The sequence below is a fragment of the Hippichthys cyanospilos genome, chromosome 2 (genome assembly GCF_059441005.1).
Source record: "Hippichthys cyanospilos isolate Australia breed blue-spotted pipefish chromosome 2, RoL_Hcya_1.0, whole genome shotgun sequence".
In the NCBI taxonomy this organism is placed as follows: Eukaryota; Metazoa; Chordata; class Actinopteri; order Syngnathiformes; family Syngnathidae; genus Hippichthys; species Hippichthys cyanospilos.
Window position 1 is genome coordinate 24,220,456 of NC_142370.1, and position 23,483 is coordinate 24,243,938.

At 41.3% G+C, this 23,483-nt stretch overlaps 4 protein-coding genes across 7 annotated transcripts; 2 read left to right on the top strand and 2 right to left on the bottom strand.

Annotated features, from left to right (window-relative positions):
- slc19a1 (solute carrier family 19 member 1) lies at positions 1 to 6,854 on the top strand. 2 transcript variants are annotated; one of them, XM_088407544.1, is made up of 7 exons: positions 41 to 76; positions 756 to 830; positions 917 to 1,324; positions 1,541 to 2,327; positions 4,254 to 4,446; positions 4,919 to 5,060; positions 5,815 to 6,854. In XM_088407544.1, the coding sequence occupies exons 3-7, from the start codon at positions 1,049 to 1,051 to the stop codon at positions 6,004 to 6,006; spliced, it is 1,590 nt and encodes a 529-aa protein (XP_088263670.1). In that variant the 5' UTR covers positions 41 to 76; positions 756 to 830; positions 917 to 1,048; the 3' UTR covers positions 6,007 to 6,854. The 2 variants fall into 2 exon arrangements, with proteins under 2 accessions (XP_088263669.1, XP_088263670.1); XM_088407543.1 differs by having other exon boundaries at positions 1 to 76; positions 756 to 1,324.
- Positions 6,855 to 6,969: 115 nt separating this feature from the next.
- Positions 6,970 to 11,617, bottom strand: LOC148427936 (uncharacterized). Of its 2 annotated transcripts, XM_088408018.1 has the most exons (12): positions 11,421 to 11,617; positions 11,248 to 11,327; positions 10,542 to 10,697; positions 10,333 to 10,458; positions 9,261 to 9,424; positions 8,765 to 8,855; positions 8,591 to 8,689; positions 8,303 to 8,323; positions 8,184 to 8,204; positions 7,969 to 7,986; positions 7,845 to 7,904; positions 6,970 to 7,774 (listed from the first exon to the last, which is right to left on the bottom strand). In XM_088408018.1, the coding sequence occupies exons 2-12, from the start codon at positions 11,318 to 11,320 to the stop codon at positions 7,713 to 7,715; spliced, it is 891 nt and encodes a 296-aa protein (XP_088264144.1). In that variant the 5' UTR covers positions 11,321 to 11,327; positions 11,421 to 11,617; the 3' UTR covers positions 6,970 to 7,712. The 2 variants fall into 2 exon arrangements, with proteins under 2 accessions (XP_088264144.1, XP_088264143.1); XM_088408017.1 differs by having other exon boundaries at positions 6,971 to 7,774; positions 11,248 to 11,616.
- Positions 11,618 to 12,005: 388 nt separating this feature from the next.
- Positions 12,006 to 17,012, bottom strand: cyp4f3 (cytochrome P450, family 4, subfamily F, polypeptide 3). Of its 2 annotated transcripts, XM_088407605.1 has the most exons (13): positions 16,694 to 17,010; positions 16,475 to 16,619; positions 16,336 to 16,389; positions 16,001 to 16,128; positions 14,992 to 15,113; positions 14,771 to 14,917; positions 14,547 to 14,661; positions 13,608 to 13,674; positions 13,408 to 13,537; positions 13,205 to 13,338; positions 13,049 to 13,113; positions 12,338 to 12,420; positions 12,006 to 12,256 (listed from the first exon to the last, which is right to left on the bottom strand). In XM_088407605.1, exons 1-13 carry the CDS (start codon positions 16,895 to 16,897, stop codon positions 12,043 to 12,045), a joined length of 1,608 nt encoding a protein of 535 aa, XP_088263731.1. In that variant the 5' UTR covers positions 16,898 to 17,010; the 3' UTR covers positions 12,006 to 12,042. The 2 variants fall into 2 exon arrangements, with proteins under 2 accessions (XP_088263731.1, XP_088263732.1); XM_088407606.1 differs by lacking the exons at positions 12,006 to 12,256; positions 12,338 to 12,420 and adding an exon at positions 12,444 to 12,858 and having other exon boundaries at positions 16,694 to 17,012.
- A 1,413-nt stretch (positions 17,013 to 18,425) lies between these two features.
- On the top strand, positions 18,426 to 23,262 carry LOC148427938 (uncharacterized). The gene is made up of 6 exons (XM_088409025.1): positions 18,426 to 18,575; positions 19,636 to 20,059; positions 20,352 to 20,589; positions 21,743 to 21,992; positions 22,082 to 22,502; positions 22,779 to 23,262. Exons 2-6 carry the CDS (start codon positions 19,707 to 19,709, stop codon positions 23,005 to 23,007), a joined length of 1,491 nt encoding a protein of 496 aa, XP_088265151.1. The 5' UTR covers positions 18,426 to 18,575; positions 19,636 to 19,706; the 3' UTR covers positions 23,008 to 23,262.
- Positions 23,263 to 23,483: the final 221 nt, after the last annotated feature.

Below are 23,483 nucleotides of genomic sequence, written 5' to 3' on the forward strand. Positions count from 1 at the left end.
CATTTCCCAGAAACCAGTGAAAAGAAAAAGTAGGGCTTTCGACCAATGGGCGTAACAGACTACTGCAGAACACGAGGTACGTTGACTTGAATTGAAGTTAAATATATTTCTAAGTTGTGACTTAAATGTAGAATAGTAAAGTATTTGTCAGCGAGATTTTTGCAAGTCACTTTCCTACTGTGAATAAGATGCTGTGCAATTGTAACCGCAAACGATGCAAATTGAACATTTTTCTTTGCATCGTTGTTAGCCGACCGGCTAGCTTCTTTGTCTCTTTATTTAAAGTAAACTCAACAATCGACGACTAGGTTAATCCATGCGTGACTGTCGAAACTTCAAATTAGACACGGTATTAAGTGCCGTTTAGGAAACGCTTGTATCTTACATACCCTTGTGTAACTTGTTTACCCGGGCTATTATTTATTTTAATCACGTACGCAATTTGCAATTCTTGTTTCCATTTTAAGCAAATTCTGCGGCTTTTGCTGAGGATACATGTCTTGGATAATGGAGTGATGGATAAAAACGTCTCACCTTGTTTAATCTTTACGTCAAATTTAGCAAACCACTACCAACATTTTCAAAGACTTGATAGGATCGTTGTTATTTGATGTCTTTAGAATTTGCATTAGATTATTTAATATAAAGTTACACATGAGACTAAAATGTTGTCAAAATGTCAGAACAAAACATGCACAGAGCAGGTCCTTGCAAGCATTGTCTGACTTGTATTTCTGTTCTTTCTGTGTTTTGAGGTGGACAATGAAACAAACCCACCCAGTGACTCCACACTTGCTGTAGCACATGTCATAGTGCGTAATGGAGCAAAGGTCAAAATTCTTCTCTGTGAGGCTGACACAGTGTAGCATTTTAACCACTTTGCTAACACGTTATTCAAACTGTTTGTTGGGGACAGAGGGAAGGTCAAAGCGCTGTCAAGGAATTCCACATTTCAACTTGACCCATTCAGTGATTGAGCGGGTTTAACTCCGCAACACTTGGTGATTGCGCACTGCAGTTTCTGCGCGCGCCCCCAGATCAGCTGACAATGGTTTCAGAAAGAACAGCAGAACAAGATAACCAGATGGACCTGAAGGTGCCTGCAGCTGAAGCTATTGAAGGAAATGTAGATCGAGATGTAGAGATGACTGTCTGCACTTCGGAGGAGCTGTCTGCTGCTAGAAGTCTTCCAGAGGAGCCCAGAAATTTTATGTGGGCTGTGATTTTCTTGTGTTTCTTTGGATTTATGTCGTCCATCAAGCCTGGAGAGCCCTTCATTACCCCCTACCTACTCAGCACAGAAAAGAACTTTAGCAGGCAGCAGGTTAGTTGTGCTCTCTGGGTTGTATAAAATGTGTTGTTGAATTTGCATGTTGCCGTTTTACTTTGTACCATAACACTACTGATAATAGGCTCGCACCAGATATTTAAAAAAGTCTTCAAACCCCCCTCAAAGAGATGTAATAATTCCTATTAATTAACAACTACTATCCCTTTTTCGACGCCAATTCAAGCTGTGTTTTAATGTTTGTATTTTTAGGTCACCAATGAGATAACTCCAGTGCTGACGTACTCCTACATGGCAGTGCTAGTCCCTGCCTTTTTGCTAACTGATCTTCTACGCTACAAGCCGGTTCTGGTCATTCAGGGTATCAGCCAGGTGGTCATCTGGCTCATTCTGCTCTTAGGTACCTCCCTTATTCAGATGCAATTCATGGAGTTCTTCTATGGAGTCACAATGGCATGCCGCGTGGCATATTCCTCTTATATCTTTTCCTTGGTCAACCTGAGCCTTTATCAGCGTGTGGCCAGCTACTCGCGCGCCTCGGTCCTCTTGGGAGTCTTCACCAGCTCTGTGCTGGGCCAGCTTTTCATTTCAATTGGGCAAATCCGCTACAAAACCCTCAGTGCAATTTCTTTGGGTTTTGTCAGCTTCGGCCTGGTGCTGTCGCTGTGCCTGCCTTGGCCAAAACGCTCCTTGTTTTTCAACCAGCCGCGCAAACAAGAGCACAAGGAAGCGGCCACTCAAGCTGACGCCAAAGTGGAATTGGACATGATGAACCCCAATGATTCTGAGTTGAGCACGGCCGTCTCCCCATGCGCTGCGTCCCGCTGGAAGGATTCCATCTTCGTGCAGATGCTTATGGAGCTGAGAACTGTGGTGAAAAGGCCCAACATGCGCCTATGGTCCCTATGGTGGATTTTCAACTCCACTGGATACTACTTGGTGTTATTCTACGTCCACATCCTGTGGAGCAAAGTCTACCCTGCCACTGAGAACAAGAACGTTTACAATGGTGCCGTGGAGGCTGCTTCTACCTTACTCAGTAAGTCACTCGAAGTCCTCATCTTACACTGAGATTCCATTTAAGATTTCGGCCACTCGTGTCATACATTGAATTATATATTTTTATTTTATGAGGATCCTTCCATTGAATAGCATGGGGGGAAAAAATCGAAATCAAGAGTCACTGACATGCACCCAAAAATTTTAAATGTCCTACATTAGATTATGTCTGACTTTACTTGCATGAATAAGACCCCTGAGTTAGCCCATTTTGAAACTGATTATGCGGTCATTTTGTAAATGCGTTAGGGTCTCTGCCTTCAAACAGCATTTTGGATTGTGTTGCGCGCTTAATCTATCTGCAAAGAATCGAGATCTTTTTGATACAGATGTACTCATGACATGGGCCACGATGCCATTTACTCATCGTAAGCGAGTGTGGGGGCAGGGGGGCTATCAGCGTTATGTCGCTACTCAGTAAGGTTCCTAATTTGAGTTCTCCTGGGGATAAACAAACCGGACAAAAATTGGACGCAATAACGAGCCACACTTTGGTAGCAACGGGGAACTCTGTTGTTTTATTGCTGTTGTGCGTAAAATGATTCTAACGTGTTTTATTGACAGTAGAAAGTAAAGCGGAACAGGTGCTTTTGCGTTATAGGGGTAACAATGAACTCTTTCAGTGCCAAGCGTTAGCTGAGATGGCAACCCCTAGAGTGCCATGCAAGTTTGAGCATTTTCACTCATCTTTCAAGGCTGACTGAATATTGTTTGCTACGCATATGTAAACATGGGTGCTATCATATGAAAGCTCGGACTCAATTTCTTTCTCAGGAAAAAAAAAAGTATGATTCTACCTTATTCCGTTCTTTAGCAATCATTTTTTGAAAATGGGCAGTGTTCTGGGACACCCAAGCTATTTTTTTGGCCAAAATAAGGAGAAAATGGGGTTTTTATGAAAATTTGTGTTTTTGAACAACAGTGACGTGTACACTTAACATTTCTTGGTTTAGTGGCATCTGAAACATCTCAACCGCCCTTCCCTTCTATAAAACATGAAACAAAAAAAAACAATGAAAATGTGTTTTGGTACGTCTGCCGCGGATTCACAACCTCAGAATCCACTTTTGCATGTCACAGGTGTCAAACTCCAGTCCTTAAGGGCCATGTTTTTGAAACGTCTCTCTCAAACACACCTGATTGATGATTAGGATCATTTTGTCGATCATGCAGAGCTTGCTAACAAGTTAGTGTGAAGAAACAGTGTGTTGGGGAAAGAAAACTGAAAAGCATGCTGGAAACTGGCCCTCGAACACTGGAGTTTGACACTGATAATCTATGTCTCCATCATTTGGCCTATCATGACATACTTTGCCTGATTGCGAGCCGATTTAAACTCGATGGCTTACGTTTTTGCCCCCACCCCATTCCCCGCCCCCAGTTCTTTCTGGCCTGGCTTTCTTACCCAGCGTCAGCAAAATCATTTTCAAACGATCGCATTTAATCACAACTTAATTGGCCTAATATAAGGAAAACCACTAGTCAAGGGTGTCAGCTACCATCGCTGTAAAAAAAAATGTATTTGACAAAAATTCTTGTTATTAGCACTGAAAGAGGTAACGCAATCCTTTTCGCTGCCTCATGTCACCAATGGTGACAGAATGGGGACTGCATGTAAATGTATTCAATGAAAGTGATATACCAAAACGATATCATATAATATCATTAAATCCAACACTATTCTTTCAAAAATGCCTCACTGAATGATTTTCAAACATATGTACTTCCTTGACATGTTTACAATTCCCACTTGAGCCAGGGCATTGGCATCTTTTGTGCATTCCAGAAAAATCTTGAAGAAAAAAGGAAAACTGCGACTCATGAACCACAAATAGACAGTGTTGCAAATCTAAATAATAAAGGGGGTAAATACTTGCAATATTTTCACCTTTTCTCCTGTTTTCAGGTGCATTGACCTCCTTCGCGGCGGGCTTTGTGAAAGTCCGGTGGAATATCTGGTCGGAGCTTGTCATTGGCGTGATCACAGGTGTGCAGGCTGGCCTGCTACTTCTCATGGGCACCACTGACAGCATCTGGGTCTGTTACGTGGCGTACGTCCTCTTTAGAAGCTCCTACCAATTCCTGGTGCCCATTGCCACGTGAGTGCACTCATATTTACGAAGAAAGGGGCCAATCCCCAAACCGTTTTGCCTTGTTTGAATGTTGCACGAGATGGCGAGCCACCATTGTGATCATTGAGCAGGAGGTTTAAGACATCTACGGCAAATAAAGTCCACAGACTGTATAATGGAAATAATGCTGCGCTTGGGAAAAGTGGGACATATCCCACTTGGTGCAAGTGACGTCCCAACTCAATGTGGTTCAAGCCGACAAAAGTTGAAACAAAAACACAGCTGGTAACTCCAGCCGGAGAGTATTCCTGTCAACAAACTGTCCTTTCTCCGCTCAGTTTTGTGACAGAATCGCATTTCGATCGATTCGTTCAACCTGAAGATTTAGACCTAAGCGACACGGGAGCGCGCGCTACGCCGACTAAACGACACATTGTAATCAAATGCTATCTAGCACCTGTTGTAAAATGTCTTCAGCCTAATAGTTTGATTTGTTTAGTTTTCAGATAGCGTCCTCACTTACCAAGGAGCTGTGTGCCTTGGTTTTTGGCATCAACACCTTCATGGGCACAATCCTGAAAAGTGTCATCAACCTGATCTTTTCAGACAAGAGGGGACTGGCTTTGGACGTACACAGTCAGGTACTGTATGTAAACATGCTCCAAGCCTCATGGAGGCCATAGCCGTGTTGGATTGGAAAAAGTCAAAAGCCAGGAAGCCTTATAAAGTAAAGCGCACTGGTGACATCTGAAGGTCAGTTAGCGTCAAAGCAGCTACAATCCTCAAAGCGACCCTCTAAAATACACTTACATTCCTACATGCCCATCGAAGTCTACGGAGGACAGCCGGAGTCATGTTTGGATAAATTGTTTCCACTTTTTTGTGCTGACCCTCATTGGGAGGTTAATTGAGATACTTCTGAAGGACTTCAAGAGAAACACTTGACATTTGGATCCGAAACACACGTCTCACTCAAAGTGGAAGCTTTATTCAGATACTTTGGAAGGAGTTCAAGGGAAACATTAGACATTTCAATTCGATACACACATCTATCTTAGATGAGAGCGTTGTTTGAGATGCAACAATTTTTAAACTATAAGTGAGCAAAAATATTGAAACAGAAAAACAAGACTGGATTCAAATGAATACAATTGAATGTTAAAAGAGCATTGAATGTCGCAAATTTGTGTTACCAGAGTACGTTCCTCTTTAGGGATGCTTTTCCAAGTTAACGGTAGATGGTTTCAGTTGTTTGCTTTTCAGTTACTCCCATCTGCGTCTACTTTAGAGGAAGAAATGTTAAGTCTAGAATTATTAGCTAATATGGGTTATATAATAATATATTGACTAATATAGGCTGCGCATAATTATTGCATCTTTGTTCCCTTTTTGCAGTTTCTTGTGTACTTTGTTTACTTCGCCCTGCTGACCATCACCTACCTAACAAGCGCGGCCGTTGTCATCTTCCGGCACTTTAGAAACCAGCCCAACAGACGAGCGAGCGACCAGCAGGCCAAGTCTACTGAGCTTAGCAACATGTTACCTGAGGCAGAACCTTTGTCTAATGGCAAAAACGCCAAGGCATAGCAATTGCCACCTATTATTTTTCTCTCAGTTTTAATGAGTCTAAATCATGCTTAAGTGCCTCAACCGATAGCTGGTACAAGAGCCTGCTTTCTCCCTTTTTTTTTGATTCAATGCACTTAATGACAACGTCCAGTGTTGTGGAGTCACTTCAGTGATGGCCCTAATCAGCAGAGCTAGATTGTCTTGATTCAGCAACAGCAAAAATGATTCCAATGTGATTGTGATGGCACACACCTCTCAAAAATCACTTTATTGGATTTCTGTTCTATCAGTCATCTAACATTAACCTCACTTAAGATCCTTTCTGTGTCACCCTAACATCGATGTTGTCAATTGCACATTTTTAATAACTTTTATTTTTAGTCTGCATAGGAAGAAATTATGATTTTGTTTTATTTAGATCTAAATTTGCATTTTATTTTCAGTCCAGGGCTTAAAAGTTGTCTGATTCTCTGCGATAGGATGACTGCTTTTACTCCCACCAGCACTTATGCTGGACAGTTATCAGACTGCCACGTTTGTAGCGTGCAACAGGAACATTTTGCAAGTTTTTATTTTTCTAAGCAATTACAAGTATTTGAGATGACAGTTTTCAGTGGGATTACATGATACTTGGAATGTGAGATTTAAGTTGTTACAATATCTGATAGTCCTTTGTGAGCTTGTCTGAATGCTGTAAAACAAATATAATCAGGTTTTTATTTTTTAATGTACAGTATATTTGTTTATATATGATTAAAACAAGTAGGTAATAATCAAATTCAGTTTGAGTTTGTCAACAGGCATGATGATGGGTCCGTCTTTTTCCTAAATTGTTTTTTGTAGCTATGTTTTTTTTTGTCAGCACCCCTGAGTGTCTTTATATATATATATATATATATATATATATACAGTATATATATATATACAGTATATATATATATATATATATATATATATATATATATATATATATATATATATATATATATATATATATATATAAAATAAAAGAGTCAAAGCTATTTTTGCAGCTGCAGGTTTGAGTCCATAGTTCTTACGTGCTTATCAAAAACAATTTCAATCATGCAAACGAGTTTGTTTCAGAAGAGCAAACTGTCACACGTTACAAAACCACTTGTGGCGACATCTTGTGCCTAACAGCTTTGGAACCTTTTTTGTTAGAAACAAGTTTCATTACAGTGGACATATTATGCATTATGTGCTGCCCTCAAGTGTTTTAAAAGGGAACTAATCCTTTTGAATTGCGACTAGTTAGTTTGTTTTACTATGTAAAATATTATGTGTATATCTGTTTGAAAAAAAAAACATTCATGAAACAAACAAAAAAAAAAAGTGTGCAAGACGCTACAAAAAAAACCTGTGACATTTTAAAAGTATATAATAAAATCTGAAATAGATAAAAGTATAAAGGAGTTAAATACAAAAAGCTCTAACGTGGGTTAAAAGGTTAGTGTTCAAAAGAAAAGTGTGGAAAAACTGCCCCGGAACTGCTCAGCGATTGTTGATGGACAATAGTCTGTCCCCTCACTCCACAGCGGCGCTGCAAATCTCACTAAGTGCCGCCGACCCGTGTTGGCATGCGGGCCAACAATGTCGTACGCACTGGAGGATTTCCTGGTATTGTCTAGGGTTCACTTTTCAATCCTATTTGATGCCTGCATTCCCTTTTTCGTCCTTTCTTGGATGTACAGACTCACACACAATTATTCGCTCGACAGCTCGGGCTTTGGGTCATCTACGTCATTAGTGTTTCCTCTGCAAAAGGCTAAGTTAAAAAAAAAATGAAACATTTGAGTTATGACAGGTTTCGTAAGTGGACACTTTTGCAGTCGTACCTTCTGCTTGTTCCGTCTCTTGATGAGGTGCAGCGCCATTTGATTCGCTTGCGTCTCGACCTGCAGTACATCTGTGTTTTAGTCATACAGTATTTAAAATATTAATATAATGATTGACACTTACGTTGCCTGTCCCAGAAGTCTGTGGTGTTGAAGGAGACAAAAAGACTGTAACTCATCGGTTATTGGACAGCAATGTTTTTTTCTATGAAACAGGAAACTTAAAAGAAGCTGCTAAATAATTTCTAACAAATACGGTGTGGCCATAAGCCTCCACTTCTTAGTTTTACGGTGACTGATTATATTAAAATGTTGAAAAGAAGTCTGCATTATACTGACCTGATTCCCATGGCATGGACGCTGGCGATGGTAAATTTGAAGGAGGGAAAAGAAAAAAGATTGCATCCGCCATATTAGAAAAACAGAAGCAAAGTTGCCATTTTAAATTCCATGCTTACCTTTTTGGAAGAACCACACCCCTGCGTGAGATTAACAGAGTCTTAGAATTTCAATCTCAGAAAATAACATTTGAACTATGAACACATTTTTGCCATGGTAAACATCAAAAACTATCTGGTTGCAACTCATGCCATCATGAACTAATCCAAATTGGTGACATACAATGGGAGCTGCATTTTTCAATTGGGTATCATTTGTCATAAACAAAAACAACAAATTATGACGCAAAACATTTTTACTTTATGAAACGCTACCTACTTACTTTACTACACACATATTTGACTAACCTGTTCTACATTTATGAATGAGTACCAGCACCACTACTGCAGTCAGGAGACAGATGAAGACTGTCAGGCCTGTGTTGACCTTCACACCCGCTGCCTTTGCTGTTCAAACAATAACATGACCTTTATTTTTTTTTAATGACAAAACTGACTTAGCACAGTGTTGTGAAAATCTACCTGTGAGGAATGGGTTGGGAGTAGACGGGCTGGATTTCATGCTGACTGGATTTTGCAGCTTGCACTTGAACTCGTCTGCGCTTGAAGTTTCCTGAAGTGTTCAAAGGATCAAACAACCGATTGCCACATTTTTAAACAGCCCAAAAGTCTCCACAGACCTTGGATGAGACCTTAGAAAACAAGAAACCGGTCATTCTCACTATCGCTACACAAAGGAGTAACTGCGCATTTCAGTTTTAACTTTTAAATGAAGCTGGTACAGTATTTAGAACTAATCCATTTGTCCTTATACTTTTAATTACACATTCTATTTAACCTTCAAGTGCAGTATGTTTGAAATAATGTAAGTACAGTACAATTTTTTCCCTTTAAGCTTACTATGATTCGCTCGGAATAAAACCGGTTTAATTTTTATGAACGTTATGGCCTAATGTTATTTCATGATGTTACGATGGCGGTACCCGGTGCAAAAGATTTTACAATCGCAGCAATCGACCTTTTGAATGATGCGCTCCATAGATGAATTGGCCTCCACGGAATGTCCAACCATCCAGGTGTAGGTGATAGGCTCGGCTCCTGTGGTGTTGCCGACGCACCTCATAGTGCAAATTGTACCCTCGGGATTACAGGATGGTAAGACAGTAGGCTCAGGCACAGGCACTGATGAAGAAATAAAAGGCAATAACGCATCTGTCGTTGTGGCATCTCTGTGGCGGTGTCATAGTGCTTTTAGCAACAGATATTTGACCACAAACGTTACAGCAATGTATGAAGGCAGCATAACATTGGAAAGCATATAGTCATTATCCTCTACAAAAAAATGACTTATAGGATCGTGTCTTACTGAAGACTTCTACTCTAGCTGTCAATCTATGGATTGTGTCTCCATGACTGTATTATACTGCACCCTTGTGGCCATGTTGCTCAAACCAGGCGTCACAATGAATTCAGTATGATGTACAAACGGTTAAATTGTTTACGGTACATTTAATTAAGGTATTATGATATGTTTTTACTGTGTAAAATATTCATGTCAGAAAAAAAATGTTCATCTTTTTGGGGAAGCAGGAATGGTGAAAGCGGGTTTAAGATACAGTATAAGAATTTGAGTCACGGGAGGTCGTGGATAAATTGAACTAGTATCTCAAGTTGGTTTTGTAAATTACTTTTCAGTTTCTTATATTATTGTACCATACCTTCTACTTTTTTGATCACGCGGAGTAGGCTACCGCTACATTAGCTAGAAAGATAGCCATTATGTTTCAATTAAATTATTCAAATACAATCAGGCAAAACGCGTTGTGTTTTACAGAACATGTAGTTGTTTAAGATTGTAAATCCTAGTTATTTTTTATATTGTAAAACCAAATGATGGAGGCAGTCTTGCTATCCCTTCTGTACAACTTTAACATCCATTCGATTGATCCTCTCCACTCACATGTTCTGCAAGGATTAATATTGACACTTAGAAGTAAAACTTTGAAAAACCAACATCTTCAAACAAATAATTGCTTTTGTTGTTGTTTTTAATCCTATTTGCTTTTTTATTACAAAGTCAATACACTTACAAATAACGACAAGATGAGTTGGAGTGGTAGAGACAGAGGGGATCTCAGGTGTGTATGTCCCACTATCATTTTGAGTCAACCCCGTGATGGTCATCTCCCCACTGACAGTGTTCAGCGTAGTCCGATCTTAAAGAAAAGAGAGGCCCACTTAAAAAGAGGCTTTAAGCAAGCAAGATGACTCCGAGCCACCTTCCGATTTGATTCCATACGTTTAAACTGACGATACACCTCAACACTTTCCGCGTCCCACTCAATGGCGAGGTCAGAACCATGCTTCCACACAATGCTTGCGATGGGACCGGTAGCAGGGCCAACATAAGGCCTGAGAACAACTTCATCACCCACCTTCTTGTAAATTCTTGTGCCTGAATGGGAGAGGAAAAACCAGCGTGATCAGTCTCTTCGGGTCACTCTGGGTGCAGGGACCCCTTAAGAGAAATATTTTGAAAACAAAGTTCCTCCTTGAACATGAGTATCACATACACATCCTAACAGTCACTGAATTAATCTGGGAGCCTTTCAAGGTGATAAAATATTTCCAATATTTACTCTTCAGTAGCTGTTAGTCATGAATCCAACTGAAATATTTACCTACTGCTAAATTACGTGTATTGCTTCCACTAACAACAGAGTAGATAGAGCTTCCAAAACGTTTTGTCTGCTTTGTTTTTCTTAAGCATAATACACAAAACCTCAGTCGCACCTAATTGAACTTTTAAACGTTCTACTTTTTCTACGTCCGCTCAATGTCATGCTTACTATATAGAATGTTGGTTGACACGAGTGCCGCCTCAAACTATTATCTCATGACACCGCTTTGAAAACAAACTACACCAAACATTTTTGCGTTCTAAGAACGTTACTTAAAAACAAACTTATGTGTCAACGTTTTCCCAGAAAAAAAAAAGACCTTACCGGTGCAAAAAGCAGCCAAAATCACGGGAATCGCCGACAAACACACCTGGATCTTTCCCCTCAGTTCAGCCATCACAAATCTGGAAATAGCCACATGGGGGAAAAACAAGAGAAACAAAAAAACTACAAGTAAAGAGCCGTAATTATATCACTGTTCATGTTTAGATGCTCACGTTGTCAACAATTGGCGCTTCTATAACTTCTCTCCCTCATTTGCTTCCGGATAAGGCAACTCCGCCTTAATTTTCAGGAAACTTCAGCCGGAGCGTCGAATTAAAGAAAACGTACAACATCATTAGCACACTGCTGGATTGCCAAGTATTAGCCCATTCCCTCGTCACAAATCACTGTTTATTCATGTAATCGACTTTATTCAATTTTGGAACAATAGTACAGTCCGCTTCCCGTTACGTCACCGCTGTCGCATAATTACAACGTAAACTGTGTGTGTGTGTGTGTGTGTGTGTGTGTGTGTGTGTGTGTGTGTGTGTGTGTGTGTGTTGGGGGGGGGGGGCATTGTACACTGTTTCTGGGTTGATGCCTTGCACCATGCAAAGACCTCGTTTGAGGTCTGAAAACACTGTCCGTTTTTTTTCTTCCAAACCCTTACTTGGGGGCGCAACCAAAAAGAATAAATAAATGTACTGCACCTGTGAGTAAAAGCAGACAAATGGGAAAATTTGCAATGGTCTTCAATTTATTTATTTTCCTTTTGTACATGCATTAAAAAAAAACAACAACAACCCATTAACGTTTTTAAAAGGGATAATATATTTGGTCACCAATGCATCAGCATCATGTATCCGGCGCTTCATCCACATTGGTTGGTGTCAGAGGCTCCAGTTGAAGCCAAAGGCCACCCTCTGCCCTCAGCACCAGCTGGGGTAGACGGCGAACCTCTCCAGATCCAAGTATGGGGTTTACCCCCGGTGTCAAGCGAAACTTGAGCAGTGTTAGTGACACAACAACACGGAGCTCTGCCAGTGCAAATTTCTGCCCGATGCAGTTTCTGTTAATGTAAGAAAACGCACTTCATGTTAACACAATATGGGTGTTATCTGAATTATTTGCGATAAGGGCGAGGCAGCACCTGGGGCCTGAGGAGAAGGGGATAAAAGCGTGGGAAGAGCGGCCGTCTTGAGTGACGGCTTCAAAACGGTGTGGATCAAACTCCTGTGAGAGCATACACGATCACAGTAAAAGACATGTATTTGTTAGTAGCTCAGCTATCAACGGTCACTAATCCTAACCTGACTTCATTACCCTCTAATAACACAACTAACACAGCGCATTATCAGACACCATCAACATTTTACAAATATGTATGTGTGTATCATCTAATCACGATGATTTCTGACCAATATTATGATAGTGGAATATTATCTAAATGGCAAAATCCACCCATTTGATTCCATCTAAGTGAGGGGCCATTTTGTCATTTGATGTTGACTGAAAATGCCATCGCAGTCGCTAATGACCAATCACAACTCACCTGTTTTCTGAGTTTGGTCATGTGACATTGCAAGCCGAGCCATGATTGGTGGTTATACTAAACGCTGAGCAACTGGGAAATCATTCTCAACTGGAAAAAAGTGGCATAGCGGCTGCCCTCTGAGACACATAAAAATGAGAAATGTTGCTGCTTAATTCCTAATCCAGGATTGTAATGTTCATCAAAATGCCAACCCTTTGTGGAGGTTCAAAGAATCAAAGAACAATAATCTTCAGTACGGTTTCACAGAACACATAAGTTGTACTGTACACATTGAAATTTGCAAATGCTTAAATGACATATTCTTACATGTGGATTCGTCCATACCGCAGGGTTGTGTTGTGTCCCATAAATGCTGACTAAACAGATGGCACCTGTGTGTGTTAAAAGAAAAAGGACTTTTGCACAATTGGACACACACGCACATCAGACATCTGATCAAATTCCCTTTTGCCTCTGTCTCACCCTTGGGTACTGTCCTGCTCCCCGGTAGTGGCATGTCCTGAGTGTACTTCCTTGTCACAGCCTGCACCGGCGAGTGTAACCTCAGTGCCTCCTTAATACACATGGTGGTGAAGGGAAGCTTGGACAGATCCTCCCTGGCGGTGAACACGTGCGAGTAAGTCACTCAAAATTTGAAGGCAGAAAGAATTTGTGCCTTTTCTGACCACTGGATTTGCTGTCTTTCGCGTCCCTGCATGAGTTCCAACACCTCTCTCCTGCATTTTTCTTGAAAGTGCGCATTGCGTGCTAAATTATAAAGCGTCCAGCAAATGGCACTGGCTGTGGTGTCGTGACCTGCGGCGCAACATGACTGTGGTTGATAAAAGGGAACGAACAATTCAATCCTCAAACATCGTCCACCCACCCGCAAACATGAAGGTGTTGGCCTCTGCTTCAATCTCCTCGTCTGTTAAGCCTCGTCCATCTTCATCCTGTAATGATTAATGCGATGTTTAAATAAATGCTCTTTTGGTTGTCTTCTGTAGACTGAACACATCCTGTTTTGACATCAAAAGATGAATATGAGATCGACATTTTTTTTTCTGTGTCTGATCTGATCTGGTTTTGATCTGCAAATTTGAACAGAGGTTCTCAAATGGGGCTATATGTATGGCCAGATATGTGAAAGGCATGACATGAAAAGTTAACAGAGTTCCTGCAGATACATGCAGAGCAAATCTGGTTTCATGGTTTGTTTGTTTGTTTGTTTGTTTGTTTGTTTGTTTGTTTGTTTTTTAATGCCGTGACAGGAACTGTAGTTTTCTTTTGAAATCAATAGCAAATTAAGTGGAACATATAGCAACCCATTGCTAAATTGTGTTGTGATGTCTTTGTCTGGCATCATTTTTGTTGTTTTACACAGATGGCATTGTGCCAGGAGTAAAACAGATATTACACGATCTATCGTCTTCTTCATGATTTATAAAATCAAGCTCTCTGTTTCAAGCCGTTTTGAGCTGGTGAGGGGGTACATGGCTGCAAAAATTGTTCACAGGGGTGCATCATTGAAATGCAGGTTGAAGACCACAGGCCTAGAAAATCAAAATGTACCCCATGTTTTTTACAAAATCGTCCTATCTTTGTTTTGTTTGTTTTTATTAGACCCAGGTTTTATACATGCAAATGAAAAGTGAAATGTTGATTTGACATCTGACATTCAAAAGATGAATATAACAAGATGATGTCAAATCAAAATGTTTTCAGTCCCCACCAAAAATAAGTACAGTATATTGACCTCACTGTTCCAGTTTGTTTGGAGGGGATGACTACAGTGTTTTAAAATGTGTCAGTGTGCAATAAAAACCTTGGACAGCAGTATAATGTCCACAAAATCCTTTTTCCTCTGAGGTGTTGGGGTGGAATCAGACAAAGTCTGGTCGAGGAGGTTGCGGCGCCTCTGAACCACTTCACTTGTAAAACTGCATCAACACAGTACGCGTTAGTCATTTACAAATTCAATGACAACCCAACGTTATTTGTGCCAGACTGTTGCGGGAAAGTTTCCATCCGTACATGCGCGTGTGTTACCTGTGCACGATTTTTAAAGCCCTTTTAAAGCGTTTTCCCTGTTTTGTCTGCCAGTAAATCCAGTCCCAGTGGTGCAGAATGTTTTGGCGCCTTGAAATGATCTGATCACTCAGTTCCACGATGGCTGACACATACTCACTGCTTGACCTGAAGCCAAACGGGCATGTGTTAGCAACCAAACTAAAAATGTCAAAGAAACAGAACGGATCGCACGTGCTCACTCCTGACAGTTGCTGTTGTAGCTGAAGGCACATTTCAATAAAGTGTCCAAAGTCATCAGAGTGACGTGGTCAAATATCTCAAGAGTCGCGCTGCCTTCTGCCACCAGGCGCCGCCACTTTTCCTGTGCGACACATGGAGGGGAAGGCATTCAGTTTCTCCAAAGAGGTAAAAATGACTGGCTTCTCATTCATTAAATGAAATGTATTCTTTGAGTTACTCTGAATATCTTCTTGTCTCGCAAGTGGAGATTTTACTTGAAGTTTTTACACCATTCAGACTTGGGCCCAATATACTCTTTTGGGTAAAACGTAGTCTTCGAATGTTACCGTGGTGTGAAGACCATAGCTAGCCTACTACACTTCAGGGCTGCGCTGGATAACCGCCGATGCGAACGAAGGCACGTTATATCATGGGGCAACTCATGCTGGCCTCCGATATGTGTCATTGGGTGTTGTTCTAGACTCAACGTGCGGCATTCTAAAAGTAGACTATGATTAATCCGCACTGATAATGAACTTGCGGTGTTTCCCAACTCCGGTGTATTACGTTAGCATTTAGCAACATCTCACCACACACCACCAGGCACCGCAAGAAAACGTGACAAAAATACTCTGAAATGTTGATCTTGTCTCATTTTACTCACTAAACGACTTAAGAGTGAAATCTTGGCCTGTTTAGTCCAACCCAAACCTCTATGTTCTATGAATGGTAACAGGTGGATACTCTGGATAAATGCATGTTCTGCTATCTGATGGAAGAGCAAAGAATTGTTCTCTCTGTCACTTTACATTGCTGGGATAAAGAAATGAATAAAGATACATTATTTGAAGTCAACATATTATAATCAATTGAAATTGGAGCAATAATCTGCTGTGATGCCGTGATTGGGAATCACTGGTGAGCTGCAGCATATATTTGGCACAGATGTTTGATTCCAGGCCAGTTTTCCAGAACCTTGCCACAGCAGCTTTTCAAGCCAACTGACTATCACAACGCCTTTAGTCTTACATGCATGGTGTCTGCGGAAGAGTTAAATTTTGCAATGTAGTTCTTCAGGATGTCGAAATGAAAAGCGGGGGTCAGGAGACGCCGCCTGCGAGACCACGCCTCCCCGTTGCTGAGCAACAGACTCTCCCCTGAGAGAAAAGAGAATCAACGTTTGTCATATGGATTTATTTATAAGAGCGTAAGACCCAAATACATTACAAAAAATATTTCAAATCATCTTGATAACGACCATTACATGACGAGCCATCTAATTGAGTGTTTTGAAATGTAAAACAACATCAGAGAAGCTGATGACGTACAGGATTTGCTTTTTTTATTTTATTTATTTAACTCACCAAGCCATGGACGAAGATGACCATAGATGAGTTCATCTTTCACAGTAATATGTGCTGTATACAGGGATAAGATAGCATCAGCTCACATTGAATTCATGTTCCCTCACAACAAGCAATCAGAGTGAAGATGTTACGTCACCAGGTGCCATTAATAGAGGTTTGACATAATCGGGATGGAAAACTCTGACCAGGTGATAGAAGGGTCCGAGGAACCAGCTGCAGGAATGTTTATATGTCTGGACTAACTCATCCACCTGGATGAGACCTTCCTCTGTACTCTGCATCTGAGATACAGTCAATGAAGAATCAGAATTTTACCAGGAATTCTGACGCATGTGTTTTAATGTGTGTGACCTACCTGACCCAGGTGACCTATCAGCCAAGAACCTGCATGAGGCTTGCTGAAACAGGATAGCTTCCAAGTGAACCAAGCGTGCCGAAGCAACAACCTGGTAGTCCAGACTGTCACTATGACAACCAGTCCTGCAGCAGCCAGTTGTAGAATCTGACAAATGGTGGCCCGGCAGAACATCTGAGAGAGGACGCGTAGTAGGAGAGACATCTCGGCACCAGATGGAGAAAGCAGTCTGACGGTGACCTGCAACGAGCAGCTGTTGACATTGCGCAAACCATACCTGCTTTTCGCAACTGTTTGGACATGAACATCCTCATTTGCAATCATACTGAGACACAGCACTCACTTCCTTATAGTGCTGTAGCTGTTAAATTGCAAGGCTTTTGTTTGACACGCGCTTTCATGATTTGTCAACGTATGCATATTGAACGTGACATGTTGGACCAGTCGTTAGTACAGTTGCCCCCCCCAGGTCTGAGTTCACGGATTTGACGATCCAACTTCTTCCCAAAAATGCCTTATCAGTGAAGCGATGGCCCAAAATAGTGCACGTGTAAATAAAGTACACAAGTCCAGATCCACCAGTTTTTGTTCTCTCCGAATCCTCGACCCATTGACTGGGACTTGATATTTTTATCTGATGGACTTGTTTTGTTTTTTTTTCTCCTGATATTAACCTCCTCCTCCGAAGGAAGCATCAAATAAAGTTTTCCAGATTTTCAAAGCAACCATTTGATTGGTTAGCTTGACTTCTTTTGGTTATGCTAACCAACTGCAGGGTTATAAATGCAAGTGAGGATTGTCAAACTCAACTTTAAAACCATTTTCAAAATTTGGGGTCCTGTGTTGAAGTCACATCTTCTTTTGAAAGTGACTACAAAGCCAAGGTCAGTCACACATTCTGACAGCTGAGCTTTTCAGCTAACCTTTCCAAAAACTAACAACTTGGATGCCCTTCGAAACCCTGACTCAGTCAGCAACGCATCTGTCTATGTGTAGCTCCCTTTGTTTACTGAGACGTGGGAATCAACTCCCACGCGAGACAAACTCTTAGAAGACAGATTCATTCATTTGAAAACCTACCGTGTCACCCTGACTCTTTTAAAACCAGAGGTCATCTCGTGAGACGTTTTTAAACTCAATTTGGTAACCGCTGTCAAAATCCTCCATGGAAACCAAAACCTCTTTTGAATGGATGGAATGAGAGTTTCGGTCTCAAGCAGAAGGTAGTTTGATCAAACCCTGAACACGAAAAAAACTGTATTCTGACATTGACTTGATGACATGGGAAATTAAAAATGATTATTTCATTAAAAATGAATCGCTTGACTGAAGTGAAAAATAAAGAAAGGTATAAAAAAAGTGAAAAACAGTGGTCAAATTCGTTTATCAAACAGACAAGCAGTCAAACACGCATATAAAACATTAAAACAATGATAGGAACACAAATTAGACGTTAGCGGAATAACCGCGTGCTACAAGGCAAACCTGATCCAATACCCCTGGTCCAAGTAAACATTCCCAAAATCCTTACTGATTGACTTGAATTTGTGGTCAAAGTGAGTAGAGATGTGATTACAGGGTTGTTGTATTTTTTTATTTTTATTTTTTTTGGCGTGACAGGAGATTTTGAGCTCACGGCTACAAGTCTTGCCATACCAAAGGCGGATTGAGGAGGGCAGCAAAACGCCACAGATCCATCTAAATTTGTTCACGGCATAGAAGAAAAAGGAGGATAGCCGTCACTGATTAGTCCTCTGTGACAGCTTAGCCAAATTGAGACATGAAGATCCCAAAAAACTCGTTCTAAATTTTCTTGTTTGACCTCAACATGCAGCCACAAATGAGACGAAAAGCGAAAGCTATAAATGGCTATTCAAATCGGGTGAGTTTTGGGTCTATAGGTTTGGGCAAACTATTCATTTATTTATTTATACAATTAATGAACAGACTATTTATAAAATAGATGAACAGACCACTTTCGTGACTCGTCGCTTCACGTGCAGTCATTGAATTTGTAAATGCCCCATGGTCACGTCCTCTCTGTCAATATTTGTCATGTGACGGAGCAAGAAAAAAATGCAAATCTAAATTTTAATCTGTTGCACCCATGCCAATGATCCGCCATTTTTCATGACCCCGTTTATGTATGGTTAGGTTTGAAGGCCTGTTTGCGCTCATCAGAAAAAGAAAGCGCCCTGGACGCTTAAAATGTGTTTTCTGTTCATGTTTTAGTGTGATTTACAGTACCATTCCCTCGTTTTAATTTAAAAGCTTTTCAATCAATACTGCTATATTTGGTGTAGGCACGGCGTGATGACGCCCTTTGGCCATCCGCGACCGTGTTCGAGAGACTCAGAGAGGTTTTTTTTTTTTTAACTTATTCCTTCAAAAAAAAAAATATTTTTTTTAGATCTATGTGATCCATCCGTTTCAAAAATATCCTAGCTGCTGACCTAAAGAATATTTGTGAGCCTTGTTTTCCAAGGCTGTAACTAGATAATTTTTTTGATTATTTTGTCGGTCAGTAGACGGATTGAATCACAATGAAACGTGTTTTGATCCCCACCCATCTGTATTTTTGTTTTTAAAAACGGACGATGCAAAAAATACATATTTTAAAAACTTTTTTCTGATTGGCTGTCTGGTTTTGTCAGTCACACATGAAAATCAGCAGAAAGGCCGATCATTGTTTTCCAAGGTAGATACAAATCTTTCATTTTGATTCAACACAGTGATGTCACAATGAATCATCTGCTTTCATAAGGGACCAAAAAAAATCTGAGAATATTTCCAGTCGAGGGATTCAAATTCTGAGAGCATTTGATGAATTTTAAGTTTCCAAATGATAATTTATTTTCAAAGATGATTATTAATTCATTTGGTAATAGGCCTCTCTCGTATTATACTGCTCACTCGACATATGCTTCTGCAATTGTGCACAGGGTTCCTTCTGGATATAAAGGAGGTGGTTGACGAATACAACAGGAAAGCTGAAAGCTCAAATCAAACGCATATGGCAACCAAACCATCATGCAGTGATTTTCTGTGGCCAATAAGAGGTGGTGAGCTGGACCATCATTTTGGGGTACAGGTGACCCCTTTTCGTTCGTACGAAGAATTGTCCTGCAGCAGCCAGACTCCCATCCATCTTGTCAGTGCACTTGTGACTTACTCAGGGCAGTGCAGTGATGTGGTGAAACAAGGTTACCTGGTTAAGCTTGAGCAGAGCCACAGAAGGTATTTTGTCCTCCGAGCAGGAAGTCATACCGGACCAAGTCGCCTTGAGTGGTACAAGTCCCAGGAAAAGTTTGCAGCAGTGGAGAAGTCATCTGGAAAAGCTACACTGTTTGGGTCTAGCAAGCAAGGGTTTGTTCTTTTGTATTTTCTTAAACAAGGTTTCAATACAAAGTAGTGTACTAGTACATTGGAATGTGATACATTCTAATCACCTGTGTGGCGACATTTTGAAAACCGGAACATTATATACCGTATTATTTTACATTCCAGAACTTGTCTCGCTCTGGAAGACTAAACTCTGACATCTCGTCTTGTGTGTTTTGCCCCACTCGTACTTGTTCATCGGTCACGCTACAGTGACAACGATAACGTTTTGCCTCTGAAACCTAAAATGAGGATTGGTTTCTTTTGTTTCGCTCAGGGTGATTTACCTCAGATGCTGCATTAGTGTGAGCTGTCGCGGTAGTTCCAGGAATGGCCTCACCGTGGCGCTGTATGCTCAGGACCAGACATTGCTGCTTGTAGCGGACAACCAGCAGGATCAAGAAGGGTGGTACCTGTCCATCAAGAAAATGATAGAGGAGTTTAACGACGGTCAGGCCTGTGATGATGAGGACGATGGCTATTGCACGCTGCCACCTGCGGCCTTCTTCAAAGAGGTTTGATCACGTAGTCACTTTTTACTGTGTTTTTACTGTAGTCAAACCTTGTGTCGAAATGTAACTTAGCTTTTTGTAACTCGAGGCTACTGAATGGCAACAAATTTGCTCAAGTTACACACATTTAATACTCAAAACAATGGAATTGTATTGGATTAGGAAGGCACAGAACGTATTTTGATGATTTTCACAGTCCGCAATAAGTGTTACGGAGGATGAATGAATTTACTAAGGTAGAAAAGCTCAATTTGCGATCATTTATTTATACAAATATCTGCGAGTGTTTCCATTTTCAAGGGATTACTTTTTTGGAAATCCCAAAGTTCCATCATTGGCTAGCTAATTTTACCACAGGCCCTCTGTTTGGGCAAGTCATCATTAGAGCCAACCTGGTTCCCTTGGCACAATCTGGGTGATCCTGATACACGTCTATTGGATGGCGGGCCAAGTTTATAGTGCGAGTGCAACATTTAAATTTTAAAACCAACAAAAAGGCCTGCTCCTCGAAAAAACATACCTTAATTTGTATGCTTTTAGTACTGTCATAATTGTTTTCCTTGTATTATTAGATTTGAATTGAATTATTCAATAAACCAGTTTCATACAGTTAAAAACAAATTTGAACTTATTTCCCATGATCTCATGAATCACTCATTCATCAAATACTGTCCGGTATTTTGCTGTTTTTAGTTTTACTTGGGTACGTCGTACGTAATGTTTTTGCTCTTTCACTGGCAATACATTTACTAATCTATTACAGTAAAAATGTAAAATGGGCTAGTTTACTAGTTTCTTTGCAACAAGTGAACCATTTTATTGGGATGAGTGAAGACAACAAATGCAGGATGACATAAATGCTTGGTGGGCCTGATTAAAGACGAGTGCGGCAGAGAACTTTGAATATTCCTGCTGCAAGTCCTTTCAAAGAAAAAAAAAAAAATCTGGAATGGTTTTATCAAGTAGCCTAGGGTGACCAACTCTTTGGTCCATAAGAGCAGCATAGGAGCATGTTTTCAACCGGCATACCTGATTCAAGCCCAAAGAAAACGTTTGCAAGGGCAGATATCATTTTAAAAGGTGTAACTGATGTACCAGTATGGAAACAGGCTAACCTATAGCAACAGAATGCTAAAAAGGATATTTTTTGCTCAAGGTTTGGCCCGTCACGGTGAACCCTCGAGGTTTAGGCCGCTCAAAGTCCCTTGCCGGTGAGCTCCGCCTCTGTCTCACCGCAACCTCTCTCATCCTGGTCCAAGTGGGCGCGTGCACCGATACGCCCTCAGTTACAATCCCTTTGCTCTCCGTCCGCCGTTTCGGCCACTCGGAGGGCTCCTTTTTCCTGGAGCTGGGCCGTTCGGCGCCGGTTGGCCCCGGAGAGCTCTGGTTTGAAGCCAGGGAGCAAGGTGCGGCTGAGCTTTGCGCCGCGTTGACATTTGACCTCTCGCTGTTTGACCACTGGAGCGAGACCCTGACTCTTCCTCTACTTTGACAGCACAGCAAATTCACGAAGTCCTTCGGGACGCAGTCCGCGCGCTGCGGGCGCTTCCGGATTTCAGCCGGTCCCCGACCTCCAACCACAGTCTGCTTCCGGGCCCCAAACGCTGCAGACCCAAATACCGAGAGAAGAAAAACTCGGACGTGCAGACGCAGTGCCGACAAGCCAGCGCATCAGAACCTCAGTCTCCTCTCAGCTTGCGTAGCCTCGCTTTGCCTGAGCCCGACTGTTACATGGACATGAGGAAGCGGCCCTACGGTGACGAATCCTGCGAGGGCGAGGGCGTCGGATACACGTTGATGTCACCGCAGGTCAGCCGAAGTTCTTGCGCGTTGCCTCTGGATGCTTACGTCACCATGTCGAGCCCTCAAAAAGACGACTTGCCCCCTTCCGTTTCACCTCAGAGAAGTGCAAACAGGTACGTGTTATGTTCATGCGATCGCAACAATTCACACAAATTCAACCGATGAAAGTATTTGACGAACCTGTTGGTCTAGCGGACCTATCATGGTTGCTTACCCCTAATTTCATCACAGCAAAAGCGCTTAAAATCAAGGCGTCAATCGCAATTTTTACCCACATTCAGCACCCCCATAAAATCCCGGTCCCTGTCAACCTTGTACCTTGGTTAAGAATATTTATCCAACTCGATTGCTTTTGATAAACTTATTTGCTGGACTTTTGTGTCTCTCAGACAGGCTCCTCTGTACCCGCCACATCGAGCGGAGGAGCACACACAGCACAGGAGGCTGCCGCTGCTGTTTCCTTGGTCCTATCATTCACCCAAAGGACGTGCGGATACAGGACTGATGACTCCAGTTGTCCAAACTCCACTCCACTCGGGTCACTTCCAAGCAGAAAGTTTTGCGATTAGATCTCGACTGGCATCATGTCTGCTGTCATGTCTGCAAGCTGACGAGTGATCTGGAACACTTTTGTGTTGGGTGAGATGCATCCTGGCATGTGACGCGTCCTAACCTAAAAATGATCGTGGCCACATTAAGCGTACGGGTAAACATTTCAAAGTAGTTGATCGTCACCTGGGTGGGGCTTCCCTTGAAAGATGTTTCACGAATGAATTAAAGCCACTTCGATGCAACTTGTGGATCCAATTTGTGATATTTGTTTGTGCTGGAACTGAGACTGTTTTATTTCCTATAAAATGTGCTTGGGTACTATTTTGGGCAGTATTCAACAATTGGTTTGTCACATGTAATTGCAATGAGAAATACTGTAGTATTTGCAGTGACTTTTCCAGATTTAGCTCTAAGATTACATAAAATTACATTTTTAAGATGGTCAAACTAAAATCTACAATGAGACTGCAAATACTGCATTCAAAGTTTGAGGTGTTACTTGAACTAATGGTGTGATCAGATTTTGCACATTTAAAATATGC